This window comes from Suricata suricatta, chromosome 3 (genome assembly GCF_006229205.1).
Source record: "Suricata suricatta isolate VVHF042 chromosome 3, meerkat_22Aug2017_6uvM2_HiC, whole genome shotgun sequence".
In the NCBI taxonomy this organism is placed as follows: domain Eukaryota; kingdom Metazoa; phylum Chordata; class Mammalia; order Carnivora; family Herpestidae; genus Suricata; species Suricata suricatta.
Window position 1 is genome coordinate 58812416 of NC_043702.1, and position 15739 is coordinate 58828154.

Below are 15739 nucleotides of genomic sequence, written 5' to 3' on the forward strand. Positions count from 1 at the left end.
GCCATGCTCTGAGCAACCTATTATTTTGCTTGCATTATAAAGTAATTCATTTTAAATCGGATTTGCAAAGATGAAATCTCTAACTTTGGATTTAAAAAAGATCTTAAGAGTATACACATCTTATTTTGGGCTCATTTTCAATTCTTTTTCATTAAAAACTGATAAAGCATGTGGTTCTACAAAAATGAGTCAAGATCAATAGCAAGGTGAATTACAGGAAAAATGTTCACCAAAAAGATACCTGCTGACACAGCACCGATAATTGTCAAAATATATTCTTCCTCTCTCATAGGCTATAGGTGACTTGGAATGAGTTGTCCAAACATTCTTAAATTTAGTACTTTCCTGAAAGACACAAGGAATTTCGGTTTAGGAAATAACTCATAAGTCTCTACCTGCACCAATATTAAGTGGGATAATTAAATCTACCGTTTTTAAAGTAATTTCACGTACGTTATTTAAAACATGTTCATTTCTCCCTCACTGGGTCCTCAAGTTTAAAGCAGTGTGACCAAATTTTAGAAAGACTGTTTGCAGTTTTAAGAAGCTTAAAACTAAAAGCATCCGGTGGTTCTATTAATAGCTATTTACTAATTCCCCAGGTTCTGGGCCTGGATACCGCTGTCCATCACCTGTGATCTTCTTAAAAAGGAGCTCTAACGAGTAAAAAGTGCACCCCAGCAGGAGGCTTAGCCGCCAGTTTCCCCTTTGCCCTTGGCCCCATTCCACGCAGCCGGCGGTCACCTGGCACACCAGCGCCCGCAGGATGCCCAGGTTCGTCCTCTGCACCACGCCAGCATCCCGCGAGAAGAAGCCCAGCGCCCGGCGACTCAGCTGGCGGCACACGTTGGGTTTCTGAGTTGGGCCCATGGAGGCAAGGACCGGGAGCAGGGTTTGCTGGGCTGAAGAGGGGCGCGCCCCTCGCTCCCGCGGCAAGCAGCTGCCGTTACCTTCGAACCTCCAGGCCCCAACTCCTTGAGGCGCCCAGGAAAAGCAGGCGCGGGGAGCCGGGCAGGGAGCGCACGGCAGTGGGGCGAGGTTAAGACGGGATTGGCACTGCCAGATCGCAGAGTGAAGGAAAAAGACACCCCTTCCGGCCTGCCTCTCTACCACTCTGCAAGTCTGGATGGGTCTGCGGACAGTGCGACGCCCCCGCAACACGCGGCCCGCTGGAGCCTTTTTCTCCCCGGGAAGTGTAGTTCCCAGAGCCCTTTGAGGGAGCCTGGCTAGTTTCCAGAACTACAATTCCCATCAGGCGGCGGGCGGAGAGCTCTGTGCCGGCTCCGCCCCCCGCCAGCCGAGGCCCCGCCCATCCCCTCCTTCTCTGGCCCGGCCGAGGCTGCGCCTTGCGGCTACCGCCGCTCTTCCGTGTCGGCGTGCCGCGCGGGGCAGAACCGTAGGGGCGCTGTGTTGCCGCCGCCTGGTCTCGGTTCGCTGTGTGAACCTTGCTTCCCGGATACCCTCAAGTCTCTCAGCTCCCGACTTTTCGCTCTAGAAGGCCCTGGCCGAGCGCCGCTGTGTTGAAAGCCACCCCCCTTCTCCCCACAAAGCAGTGTCCTGTGCTAAAGGTACGGCCCGCGGCTTTCCCTTCAAGTCACACGTTGGACGTTGTGGATGAGGGATGAGGCTGACGGTGAAATATTTTGGGTCTATAAGCACAATGCCGTTTTATTATGAGTTAGTGGTGGAAGATGCTGGCATTTCCACCAAACTAGGATTGACTTACACTTTCCCAGAGGCTCGCCCTTTTGTGGCCTGCGGGGACACAAGCTGGTTTCGCGGTAATTGCTGCATTTTCCTTCCTCTGGCCCCTTTTTTTTCTTCTTTTGGTAGTTAAATATGAAATGTTTACATTCTTATTGGACTGTAAGATTTTCCACGTTGATTCCTCTAAGTAAAAGGTAACTTGGTCAACTACCCCTGCGCGTAGGGTCAAAGTTCCCCCTACACTACGTTTTCAGTAATCATCCACTACCGGTGCCCCCATTGCTTTGCAAGTCCCTTAGGGGTGGTGTCTTTGCGACTCCCACGTGGGCTTGACATGCTACTTTTTAATACGTGGGCAAGGGAGTGATTGCATTTGATGGACAGAGCAAAGAGTACAGTACATTGGGAGTGCATTGGGTCACAATTTAAGTGTTTAGTAAAAATTTGTTTCCGGATACGCAGGATTCTTTATTGTTAACTTAAAATATTTCCTTCAGGGCCTGGGCTTTTGCTGATTTTTCATGACTTATTTACAGCATACTGTGGAGTGCTTTGTATATTTTTAGAGCGCGCTATAATAGTTAATTTGGTAATTCATGAATGCAGCTGTCACTGAGAAAACTGGGACCTAGAAAGGAGAACTGGATTTTCTTTGGATGAAATGAAATTCACATCGTTGCTGACTTAAATTCATCTCTTTTCTCATTCGCCTTCACCCTCACTTGTTTGTCTTCTGTGGTCTTTATCTCCCCACCAAGTCACTCAGGGAGCGGTCATCCCTGATGCCCTCCTTTCCTCACCCACAACCAGGTGCTTTCCCCTATCTCCTCTTTATATCCCCTGCGAAACTTAGGGCTCCACCACTTCATCACATTGTTATATTAAGTACCCTCCTTTATGACTTACTTAAGTACTTTCCATTCTAATTCTCAGTCCTGCTACCAGAGTGATTTTTCTAAAGCACAAATTTGTCATTTCCTTAATAAAATCTTTCAGTGGCTCCCAATCACCCAGAGCAGAATTTCTCAAGCCTGAGTAGATACCCAGGATTCTCTATTGTTAACTTAAAATATTTTCAGTATGTTAAATATATGCAAATATAAAACTATATATAAACCCCTTATGTTGTATATCTTATACAACTATAACTCCCAGTTATAAATTAAATGAAGCACACTTATGAAACAAGTAAATTGAAATGAATATGTATTCATTGTTACCAATGAGACTTTCTGCTGGACCTAATATGCTTCAAAAGCAAATATTCACTGTCCTCCATAGCATAACTTCTTTATAAAAGCCCTGTCCATATTGTACTCGTGTTGAAATTACTCAGTGCCTTCACCTCTTTTCTTTTTTTAAAGAAAAGCTGCAAAGCCTTCCTTTGTTCGCTGTGTCATGATTTCATTTGATCTTCACTTGTCAAATAACACCACTTACATAAAGTAGTCCCCACTCCTTTCTCATTAACCTGTGCCAGTGACAAATGGTACCACTTGTTTGCCAGTGCAATGCTAAACACAAACATGGGAACTGAAATCTTAAGACAGGAATCAATTAAAAGGGGGTCATCCAGATAATCCAGAGTATCCTTTAACACAATGTTTTTCTGGTTGATTTTTATCAAGTTGAAAATAAAAGAGAAACCTTATAGCCTTGAGGATATGTGTACAAATCTCTAGGGGTCTGAAGAGGTACCTTACCGGACAAAATCTGAGTCCCCTAATGTAGTGTACAGGGCACTTTCGTCTGCATTTTGCCCACACTTTCAGCCTTATTTCATTGTCCATTCTTACTTAACATTGGCTCTTGTGGTTCTGACATGTTGTTCACTTGCTCAAGCCAGTGGGCCTTTCACATTTTCTCTGGAGCTCCCTCACTTTCCTTTTCTTATCTGTTTATCTCATAACTCATCCCAGGTATCACAGCTCCACTCACATTTTTCCTGACCCCTCACTTCAGTTATAGCCTTGTTTCTTCTAATGTGTTACTCTGTATACATTTTGTATACATGTTAGAATTGTTGCTTGTCTGCCTTCCCAACACATTGCTTTTATTTTTATTTTTAATTGGTCTACACCCAACATAGGGCTTGAACTCAGGACCCTAAGATAAAGAGTCACATGCTCTACTGACTGAGCCAGCCAGGTGTCCCCCAACATACTGTTTTTATAGTAGTCTATTCATTCATTTAACATACATATGCGTTAACCACATTTTAGGCAGTATATGAAGGATGTATATGTATGTTGAATAAATGGACTATTCTAAGGACTCTGTATAGAATTTATTATTGCAACTAAGTACTTTTAACATATATGCAGATTTAGTCTCCATTTTTTCTTTAAATTGGTAGGAAACCACAGTGTTCATAAGAAGAAATAACTTTTTAAAAACTTAAATCCTCAACAGTCCTACCTATAAGTAGATATTTTTTTCCTTTTGTTGAGGGTAGAGTGGCATGCACAGATATCCCTAGATTAGGATTTAAAAATGACTTCTCATTAAGACATAGGACAAATATTATTTTTTGTTTATTGTTTTTATTTTTCAGTCTGTGTCATATGTTTTAACAGAATACTTAGCTATATTTACCATGATGTTCTTTTAAATATATATTTTGTTAAATTTATTTTGTTAAGTAATCTCTACACCCAATGTCAAACTCATGATCCTAAGATCAAGAGTTGCATACTTTACCAACTGAGTCAGCCAGGCGCCTCATCATGGTATTTTAAAAACAAAGAGATCTGAATTCAGAAGTTAATAAAATGCTTTTTGTTCATATACTTTGTTTAAAGAGCATAATAAAGCATTCAGGTTATTAAACTTAAACATTTGTTCAGAGACTCATTTGAAACAAAACCACCAGAGGTCATTGATTCAGCATATAATTATTTTCATGTACCTTGTGCTGGGAACTGTTTTGGCATAGGGTATAACCGTGAATGGAGACAACGTCTCTACATGTGGAGGGAGATTGATAATAAATACATAGCTTTTAAAAATAAAACTTCAGGTAGTGATGAGGGCCACGAAGAAGACAAAACAGGGTGATGTGCTTTTAGAGTGTGGTTGGAAGTTCTGCTTTGTTTTAGTCAGAGTGGTCAGAGAAGGCCTCTTGCAGACCGGACTTTTTAGCTGAGACCTGAATGATGAGGATGAATCAGTCTGTAAAGAACTGAGGTTAGTAGTCGTCCAGGCAGAAAGATGCTTGAATGCAAGGTTCCCGAAGCAATAACAACGTTGGCTTATTCTAAAACTGTCAGGCCAGAGTGGCTTTGTAGTGTGTGTGAGGGAGATGAACTTGGAGAGATAAGCTAGAACCAAGTTATATCAGGCATAAGGAATTTTGGATTTTATTCAAAGCTCCTCTTCAAAGGAGGCTTTGAAGAAAGAGAGTGACATAGTCTAATTTGTGATATAATAGGATCTTTATGGCTATAGTGTGGAGAATGTGCTGTGGGGAGACAAGAATGGAAGCAGAGAGAGAGAGACAGGTGGCTGTTCACTTGGTCCAGGTAAGTGATGCTAGTGTTTGGACTGGAATGGTAGCAGGAGAAATGGAAAGAAGTGAACAGATTCAGGATATATTTTGGAAGTTGAGTTGATAAGACTTCTAATATAGTGGATATTAACAATGAAGGAAAGAAAAGATTCAAGTGAAATGATAATAAAGCAGAACCACAATAAGCCTCTCTAAACTCCTCCAGAACAAATGGAAAACAGGGAACTATTTATGATGTGGTGTCTATGACACAATACCTAGATTTTATTAAATGTGCATACCATATGAATATGAAGTACATTCATGCATATACAAAATTCAGAAAAATTCAGGTTTAAAGGTTGATAGTAATGCTTATAAACTATTTTTATTATAATATTATTTTATTTATTTAAAGAACATGTATAGATAATATAACATAATAAAAATTATAAAAATGAATACCCATATATTTATCATCAACTTAAAAAAACAAACCCAGAACAGGGTTGCCTGGGTGGTCAGTCCATCAAGCATCTGACTCTTGGTTTCAGCTCATGTGTCCATCTCAGGGTCATGAGTTCTACCCCAGTGTGGAGCCTACTTTAAAAAAGAAAAAGAAAAGCAAAACAAAACTTCAGAACGTTACCTACAACTTTGACATCTCCTTTGTGCCTCTCCTGGTTCTCAGATTCCTCTTTCTTCCTTATGTAAATAAAATATTACTAAGTTTTGAGTATTTTTAAATATCATATAAATTGAATTATACTATATATAAAGAAATAAATATATATACACACACACACACACACACACACACACACACACACACACACTCTTCTACAACGTGTCTATTTTTTTCTTTTCTTTTTTTTTTTAAGATTTTATTTCTCAGATGCCCAAGTTGCTCAATCTGTTAAGCGTCCAACTCTTACTTTCAGCTCAGGTCATGAACTCACAGTTGTGAGATGAAGCCCCACATCAGGCTCCATGCCTGGTATGGAACCTGCTTAAGATTCTCTCTCTCTCTTTCTCTTTCTCTCTCTCTCTCCCTCTTTCTCCCCACTGCCCTGCCACTCCCCACCCCCTGCACCTGCCTTCTTTCTGTCAAAAAAAAAGTTCCTTAACCTTAAAGAAAAAGTTATTTCTAAGTAATCTCTACACTCAACATGGGGCTCAAACTCACAAAACTAAGATCAAGAGCAGCACATGGTCCTACCAACTGAGCCAGCCAGGGTCCCACCTATTTTTTCTTCAACGTTATACTTGACAAAGTACCTATAGTTCATTTCATTTGTTTTTACTGTTATATAGTATTTCATTGTATGAATTTACTACAATTTATCCATCTTCTACTGGCTGGGCTTTTGTTTCTTTCAAGTTTTTTATTCCTAGAAAAGTACTGTTATAGACATCCTTTAACCTGTTTCCTGGGATACATGTTAAAGAATGCATTTCTTTTCTCTTGTTGTGTAACAAATTACCACAAACATGGCAGCTTAAATGAACACCCATTTATTATTCCTAATTTTTTCTACCTGAATGACCACTTGTCTCAGAACTATTTTTTGAAGGGTCCCTCATTTCTTCACAGATCTGCAGTGCTAACTTCATTGTATATCAAGTTTACATTTATAATTAGGTCTGTTTCTAGCCTCTGTTTTCTGTTCCATTGTTGTAGTTCTATTCCTGGACTAATATCTGACTACTTGTATAGTAAGGCTTGAGAGCTGGTAGGACAACTCCTCTACCTTATTCCTTTTTCTCAGGAGTATCTTATTTCTTTTTTTTTTTTTTTTTGCCTTTTGCATTTTCATATACCTTTTTAAATCTGCTTCAGTTCCACAAAAAACCTTATTGGAATTTTTATTGGAATAGCATTAAATCTGTATATCAACTTGAAGAGAACTAACATCTTTACCATATCAAATTATCCTACTTATGAAGACCATATGTCTCTCCATTTATTTAGATCTGTGGTGTCTTTCAATGAAGTTTTATAATTTTTTTCATAAGGGATTTGCATATTTTAAACTCCCTAAGTACATTATATTTTTGGTCAGTGTTATAAATGGTAAATTTTTAAATTAGATTTTCTAACTATATTTTTGCTAGCATATAAAAATGCAAATTTTCTTTTTGTATATTGGTCTTTTATTTAGCAACCTTGCCAAACTTTATCTTTAGCAGTAATAATTGTCATTTGTATAAAAAAGAGAAAAAAATCACTTGTGAGATTTGGAGGATTTTTCTATGTAGATAATTGTTTCCTCAGGAAACTGTGGCAGTGTTATTACTTCCTTCTCAGCTCTTACCATTTATTACTCTTTCTTTTCTTACTATGCTGGCCAGGCCTCCTAATGGCAATGAATAAAACTGGTGAAGCTGGCCATTCTTGTTTTATTCATGTTTATAAATGAAATACTTCTAATAGTTCACCATTAGGATAAAATTGTAAATTTTTGATAGCTACCCTTTATCAGATTAATGAAATTCTCTTTCATTCCATATTTGCTAAAAGTCTTGTTTATTTGATCTTTTTTAAATGTTTATTTTGAGAGATAGAGAGCATGCATGAGTTGGGGGAAGGAGCAGAGGGGAAGAGGAGGAGGGCAGGGGAGAGAAACAATCTTAAGCAGGTGTCACACTCAGCTCAGAGCCATACTCAGGGCTTGATCCCGTGACTATGAGATCAAGACATGAACTGAAACCAAGAGTCTGACACTTAATCTAATGAGCCACTCAGGGTGTTTATTTGATTTTTATATCTGCTGAGATAATCATATAATTTTTTCCCTTTAATCTGATAATGTGGTGAATTACCTATTTAGGGAATGACAGAGAGAGAGAAAGAGTGCATGCATGAGTTGGGGAGGGGCAGAGGGAGAGAGAGAGAATCCTTTATTTATTTTTATTTCTTTAACTTTATTTATTTATTATGAGGGAGACAGAGAGAGTACAGGCAGGGGAGGGGCAGAAAAAGTGGGAGAATCTCGGGTAGGCTCTGGGCTTTCAGTGCAGAGCCTATATAGAGCTCAGACTGATGAAACCATGAAATCATGACCTGAGCCAAAATCAAGTGTCAGATACTTAACCAACTGAGCCACCCAGGTGCCCCCAGAGAGAATCTTAAGCAGGCTCCATGCTCATTGCAGAGCCCAATGTGGGGCTCAATCCCACAACACTGGGATCATGACCTGAGCCAAAATCAAAAGTTGGACACTAAACCAATTGAGCCACCAAGAGCCCCATCTAAATATATTTTCTAATGTTAAAACAATGTTGAGTTTATTTAGATAAGTTTTTGTGTCCTTTTTTTTTTTTTTTAATAAATTGTGGGATTTGGGCAGCTGGTCACTTCAGTTCTCACTCAGCTTTTGGAACTTTGCTAGCTTTTGGTCTACAAAGATTTTTCTTGTTGGCTCAGTGATGTATTTAACAAGAAAATTTTTTATTCAGCCTTTGGGAATATTTTATAACAGAAAGGGTTTTGGGGTGTCAGTTCACCAAACTATCAGAACTACAGTACCACTTTATTTTTTTAATGTTTATTTATTTATTTTTGAGAGAGAGAGAGAATGTGCACACACTGTGGGAGCAGAGCGGGAACAGAGAGGAAAGTAGAGGATCTGAAGCAGGCTCTGCCCTGACAGCAGAGAGCCTGACATAGGGCTTGAACTAATGATCCTGGAGATCATGACCTGAGCGGAATTCAGTCACTTAACCAACTGGGCCACTTAGGCACCTCTACAATTCCACTGTAATATTTTTAGTGTAAAACCTTCTATTAATGTAAGATACGATCATTTACCACCGTTTCTGTGCTCTCTTCTTTTCTCTGTGCATAACCATCTCTTCCAGCTAGAAACAAGGAAGCAGTGTTGTTAATAGAAAGAGCATCATACCAAGAGTCAAAAGGCACAAGTTGTAGTGCTAGCACCACCACTTAGTGTGATCTTAACCAAGCCACTTATTCTCTCTGAGTTTCATTCAATCATCCACTAAGAGGAAATACTCAGGATTGAAGTGAGAATTACATGAGTTTATAAATGTGAACTCATTGTTGTAAGGGGAAAGGATGAGAAGCAATGATGTCTAAGACATTCTCTGTTAGGGAAATGTGACTGAAAGAGGTAGTTTAGGGAAGGAAGAGGGTTTATTTGGTAGCACAGAGGATCTTTTTTGGGTGGTGAAACTATTTCATGGTTTTGGAATGGTGGATATATGGCATTGTGCATTTATTAAAACCCATAGAGCTCTACAGCACAAATAGTAATCCTTGACACATGCAAATTTTAAAAAATAAGGGGAAATGGGATTCAGGATGGAAGGCAGACTGATGAAAGAATCTAACTGTATTATAAATGTGTGCAGTAACCTCACTGAAAGGGGCTGAGGAAAAGGTACTGACCTAAGTAACTTGAAAATGAGACTAAAACTGAAGGCAATAGGAACTGTTCCTAAGCACTGTGCTCTAGCTGATAAAGGATGAACTCTAGTTTAGCTTGCTATAGATAATGATAGATACATATAGAAGTATTTATAAAGACATGTGTTTATACAAGGTTTAGTATACCCACATCTACTTCCTTGTTTTGTCAGTTGAGGGGGCCTAAAAGCAATCTCGTAGCAAGGAGCACACCCAGTCCCTGGTCCATTCCCCAATAAAAGGAACAAACACTCTTTGGAGAAGTAGCTGATTATAGGACTGGGTTAAGGAATATACAACATAAGCCTGCAATATCTTGTAGTGCCAGAAAATAAAGGAAGTGCTCAAAAACAAAAACACAATGATGGGAGTATGTCAAAAGGACATAGGAGCCAACTGTAGAAAGAAACTGTATAGAAGAAAGAGCTTTTAATGGCCAAAACAGGAAGAGTTTGAGCAGTAAATAAAGTAGTCTTGGGTTATAGCCCACAGTATAAGATAAATATCTATGACTTCATACAGATAGAAACAAGTGATTGAATAAATAAATGGGGGAGAAGAGACAAATCTCCCATGTAAAAGAATTCCAAATAATTTATGTAGATATTATGCCCTTAAAGAAGTGGAGCATGACTCCCTACTCCCTAAGTGTGGGCTGCACATAGTGACTTCCTTCTCAAGAATACAGTATGGAAAGGAGGAAGGGAATAACTTCACAGCGGAGAGACTTGTCAATCACTGCCTCAGCCAGGTGATCAAGGTTAACATCAACCCTGATAAGTCATATTCATATCTTGAATACCTGTGATATGATGTGATGAGAATGGCACTTTACTTCTATAGTTTTTCCCCTAAAACCCCAAACCCGAATCTAATCATGAGGGAAATGTCTCATAAATATTGAGGGACATTCTACAAGATTCCTGATCAGTATTCCTCAAAATTGTCAAGGTCTTCAAAAACAAAGTCTTAGAAACTATTAGAGCCAAAGTGGAGCCTAAGGAGACCTGATCATGAAATATAATGTGGTGCTCTAGGTGGAATTCCATGAAAGAAAAATACATCGAATGAAAATCAAGAAAACTTGAATAAAGTATGGACTTAGGCTTATAATAATGTATTAGCATTGGCTTATTAATTGTGAAAAATTACCGTGCTAATGTAAGATTTTAATAATATAGGAAACTAGAATATGAGAGCTCTCTGTACTATCTGCAACTTTTCTGTAAATTTAAGACTTCTAAAATTAAAAGTTTACTTTTAAAATGCAATAGGAGTGCTTGGGTGCCTCAGTTGGTTTAAGCATCCAACTCTTGATTTTGGTTCAGGTCATGCTTTCATGGTCTGTGAGATTGAGCTCTGTGTCGGACACTGTGCTAACAGGGAGGAGCCTGCTTGGGAATCTCTGCCCCTCTCTCTCTCTCTGCCCCTCCCCCAGTTATGCACCCATATGCATGCTTTCTCTCTCTCAATAAATAAATAAATAAACTTTAGAAAATATAAAAATGTAACAGGAATATAGTAGGCAGCACTGTATAGAGGCAACATAGCTTTAGTGGTTAAGGTGAACTCAGTTACCAGCCTTCCTGGGTTTAGATCTTAGCCACAAAACTTACTAGCTATGCTAATTAGGGTACCCTACTTAACTAGAATTAGTTTAACTTGTGTGTACTTCATTTACTTACCTGTTAAGTGGGTTTGGGGGAGGACTAAAAGAGTTAACATATTAAAGCATTTAAAGTAATGCCTGGCACATAACAAGTACTATATAAATGTTTGATACTATTTATCATTACTACTTTGTTTTGATCTTTAGTTTTGGGGATCTCTGTGTTTATAGCTGAATTACACTGAATCTTCTTCAGCATACAGATTTTTAGCTTGGCACTCCAACAAAATAGTATTCATAATGCTTTTTTTTCCATAAGTGAGAAATTATTGATTGTAAAGATTCAAGAGAAAGGACAAGAACTTGAGGATTCCCACCCTGTTTCATACCGTATAAATAGTATTGACTGAGTGAATGCGGAAGCTCCAAAGCCTGGCAGGATCTACTCTTTATGGGTGTAGACATGCCACATATAGAAATTCCAAAGTTAAGGTTATTTGGTTTTCAGTAGATTTCTTATTAAAAATGTTCACTCACCTTGTTAATCTGATGGTTGGGCATGCTTGGGTGGTTCAGTTGGTTTAGCATCTGGTTCTTCATTTCAGCTCAGGCCATGATCTCATGATTTGTGAGATCAAGCCCCACTCCATGTCAGGGTCTAATGACATTGAAGAGCCTGCTTGGGATTCTGTCCCTCTCTCTATGCCCCTCCCTTACTCATTTTTTCTCTCTCTTTCCCTCTCTCTCTCTCTCAAAAAAAAACCAACAACTCATGTTCTTTTAGGACAAACCACTGCCTACGATACAAATTCCTTAGATTTATTAGAGTTCAGCATTTGAAATTTTGGTCACATTTGAAACAAAATGGAATGTATTATAAAAACAGAGGTTTTCGGCCTTTTACTTCTCTGCCTGAAATACATACCAGCTCTATAGAAAACCCCTGTAGATCAGCAGTTCAGGTGTAATAGTGTACTGAGTAGACCATAGAATTTTGAGTCAGGAAGCCTGCTTGGATTATGGAGTCTTATAGCTGTGTGGATGAGGCAACACATGTAACATCTTTGAGCCTCATCTCCCACATCTGTAAAATGGTGGTAAAAATGTTTGTCCTGCCTTCATCCCTTACTTATAAGATTATTGTAAGGATGAGGTGTGAAAATGAATATCAGAGCTTTTTGTAAATTGTAAAACCTATACAGATATTATTGTTATAGTAATTCTCAGGTTTTGGATCAAGTAAAACTCTAATGAAGCTCTATAGTCAGATTAGGTGTTGCACACCTTTACTTATTTAATTATGTAATAAGATGACATCATTTGCATTAACATATTTTTGATGGTGTATTTTCTCACAGCACTTTAATTTTTATGATGTTTTTCTTTGGTGTAAGGAAGGAAGGCATTGTTTTTATGTGGAATTGTTTCCTTTAGGTGGCAGTTTGAGGACTCTTCACTGAAATTAGCTATATAGAGAACACAAAAGTATATCCCTGTGATTTGTGAAGTTGTCTTATTAGGACTCAGACCCTTTTGTCTTGGAATGGAGCTGACCAGCAGAGGGTGCACGAGCTTTCTCAGGAGCTGGCTTTGAAGGCTAAGCTGGGCAGACCTGACTGGTGCCATCTGTGTTTGCTGTCTGATGATTAAGAAATACTATAAATGAAAAGGTTCTGGCAGACCAAAAACACAGTTACCAAATGGAAAGAGACAGCAGCCTTAATGTCAAATAGCAATGTGGCAAGTACCTGCCATAGTTGGTGAATAGGACGTTTCTAAGTCATCGGAGTTTGGTATTCTAGCATGGGTTATTTGTTTCCACCTCCTCTTGCTATGCTTTGCCTTTTCCAACAATTTCTTTCTCCTTCAGGATTCTTTGCCTCTACCTTCTGTGCATCTGCAGTTGTTGGCTTTATGTGGTCTAACAAATTGGAATCTTTTAAAACTGATCATTCTCTGAACTTCCATGGTCCTAGGAAAAATGGGTCCTGGATACAGCTGTCCACAGCACCCTGTCTGGGTCCCCTTACCAAGGCTCTCACAGATTCCATGGCATCTTTTCCTGCATGTAAATGTATGACTGTTAGAAAAAAATTTTGAGACTTTTCGAGTATTACTATTACTACTGCCCATACCATCTTTTTTTCCTTCCTTCCCAAACATGGATCTTCTACCCGTGGATATTGTGTTGAATTTGTATACTTAGTGATTGTAAAAATATTTTTATGTTTCCTGAATATAAAGGTTATTTGAGTTTGCTTAAAAAGAAAAAGAACATTTGAGATGTATGAAGAAGAAAATAGAAGGAACTCCTTGAGTCTTTCAATCAGAGAAAACTGTAAATTCATTTAGACTTTACCTATGTATATGCATATTTGTTATTACACATATTAATTTTAAAAAATTAGATCTTACTAAAGGTACTATTTTGTACCTGACTTTTTTTCCCCACCTAATACTTCATAGACTTCTTTCATATCAGTAAATTCAGGTTTATAAGCAATATTTTTAAATGTTTATTTATTTATTTTGAGAGACAGAATCCCAAGCAGACTCTGCACACTCAGCGCAGAGCCGGATGCAGGGCTTTATTTCACTAACTGTGAGATTGTGACCTGAGCCAAAATCAAGAGCCAGATGCTTAACCAACAGAGCCACCCAGTAGCCCCTAAGTAACATTTTTAAGTAGCTACATGATTTTCCCTTATATGGATATACAGTAATTCAGTCAATTTTCTGAAGATAAGTATTGAGATGTCAGCCAAGTTTTTCATGATAATATACAACAATGCCGTGACAAATCCTTAATATATTCTTCCAGTTATATTTTTAGGATATATTACTAGAAATTAAAATTTCCATCAAATATATTCTTTTAAGAATTTTCATATGTGTTGCTTAGTGGGTTAAGCATTTGACTTCAGCTCAGGTCATGATCTTGCGATTCGTGGGTTCGAGCCCCACATTAGTCTCTATACTGACTGACAGTGCAGAGCCTGCTTCAGATTCTGTGTCTCCCTTTCTCTATGCCCATCCCCCACTCATGCTCTCCCCCTTTGTCTCTCAAAAATGAACATTCAAAAATTTTAAAACAGAGTTTTTATTTGTATTACCAGAGTTTCCTCAGAAAAGGTTTCTCAGTGCAGTCTACCCTGACAGTGTGTAAGTATGCTTGTTTTTGTATGCCACTGATCACAACATTTCACTTTGCCAAAATGATAAATCAAAGTCAAATACTTAAACCATCATACTATTTTTTTTTTAAAAAGTTAGTGGACTTGCCATTCTTCATATCACCCTAGAAAATTAATCCAAAGCAGTGGTTCTCCAATTTTTTGGTCTCAGGACTCCTTGACACTGAATAATTATACCCCCAAGGGCTTTTATTTATATGGATCAGAGTTATCAAAATTACTATATTAGAAATTAAACCTAAGAAAAATGTAAATATTATTAAGTCACTTAAAAATAACAGTGATAAACCCACTACATTATTAGCATGAATACCATTTTTACTGAAAATATTTTCCAAAGGAAAAAAATTAATGAGACGAATGGCATAGTTTTACATTTTTGCGAATCTTCTTACTATCTGGCCTAAGAGAAGATGACCAGATTCCTTTTTTAAAAATATACTTAACATACAATATTATATTAGTTTTAGATGTACAACATATTGATTTAACAATTCTGTTCATTGCTCATTGTTCACTGTGATAAGTCACTATCACCATGCAATGTTATTATATTACTGACTATGTTTCTTACACTGTACTTTTTGTCTCTCTTACTTATTTTATGACTGGAAGTTTGTACCTCATAATCCTCTGACCTGTTTCACTGGATTCTTATTGTTGCTTCTGCATTGAGTCCGTGATGATGTTGTTCTCTTTTATCTATGTGAAGAAAAGCTGATCTCACAGAGAAATGTGCGTAGTTAGAGGAGGAGTTCTTTAATAGTCTCTTAGGATGAATGTGAATATTCTTCTTTGATACTACACCAAGTTCCAATAAGTGGTAGTTTCTTAAAGGTGAATTGCAATATAATATTTGAAACCGTATCAGTGAACTTTTCATAATCTGTTACTTTAAAATCCATTGGTTGTCTGGCACGTTGAATGAATCTTTTAACCATGTATGATTTTGCAATATCATATGTGTCATCTGGAAAATATTGGTTGACTGAGTTGTGCAGGTCTCCAAATGTTGACACATTTTGTTATACCATATCAAAAATACCTTATTCTCATCAGAACAGTGTTGAAGTGTCAGAAAGCTGTTAACCTAATATGGTGGACACAGGTTTTCTAGAATTCTAACTTTTTGCTTAAAAGCTTGAATTTTATTAATGGCAACAAATGGTGTCCGTTGTTTTCCTGACAGGCTTACTTTGTTTTTGAGAAAATGCCAAAGTACAAATGGTGTTCCATGAAAACAATTGTTAGGCTTCATCAAGGATATGCTAAAGTGAAACTGACTTTTTTTTTTCTCCTGTCAGTGCAAGGTT

General features: G+C 38.1%; 2 protein-coding genes across 3 annotated transcripts in view; one reads left to right on the forward strand and one right to left on the reverse strand.

Annotated features, from left to right (window-relative positions):
• DCAF17 (DDB1 and CUL4 associated factor 17) overlaps positions 1 to 1226 on the reverse strand; it is a 32055-nt gene extending 30829 nt beyond the window's left edge. Inside the window, exons 1-2 of one of the 2 annotated variants that reach the window (XM_029934391.1) lie at positions 745 to 1226; positions 242 to 345 (exon numbers count right to left, since the gene is read on the reverse strand). In XM_029934391.1, coding sequence (XP_029790251.1) covers positions 242 to 345; positions 745 to 870 — 230 coding nt within the window. In that variant the 5' untranslated portion in view covers positions 871 to 1226. The remainder of the gene's footprint in view (positions 1 to 241; positions 346 to 744) is intronic. The other variant, XM_029934392.1, reaches the window with a different exon arrangement.
• A 113-nt stretch (positions 1227 to 1339) lies between these two features.
• The window catches only part of METTL8 (methyltransferase like 8), a 79343-nt gene continuing 64943 nt past the window's right edge, over positions 1340 to 15739 (forward strand). Inside the window, exon 1 of the mRNA XM_029934393.1 lies at positions 1340 to 1568. The gene's annotated coding sequence lies outside the window, so the exon portion shown is untranslated. The remainder of the gene's footprint in view (positions 1569 to 15739) is intronic.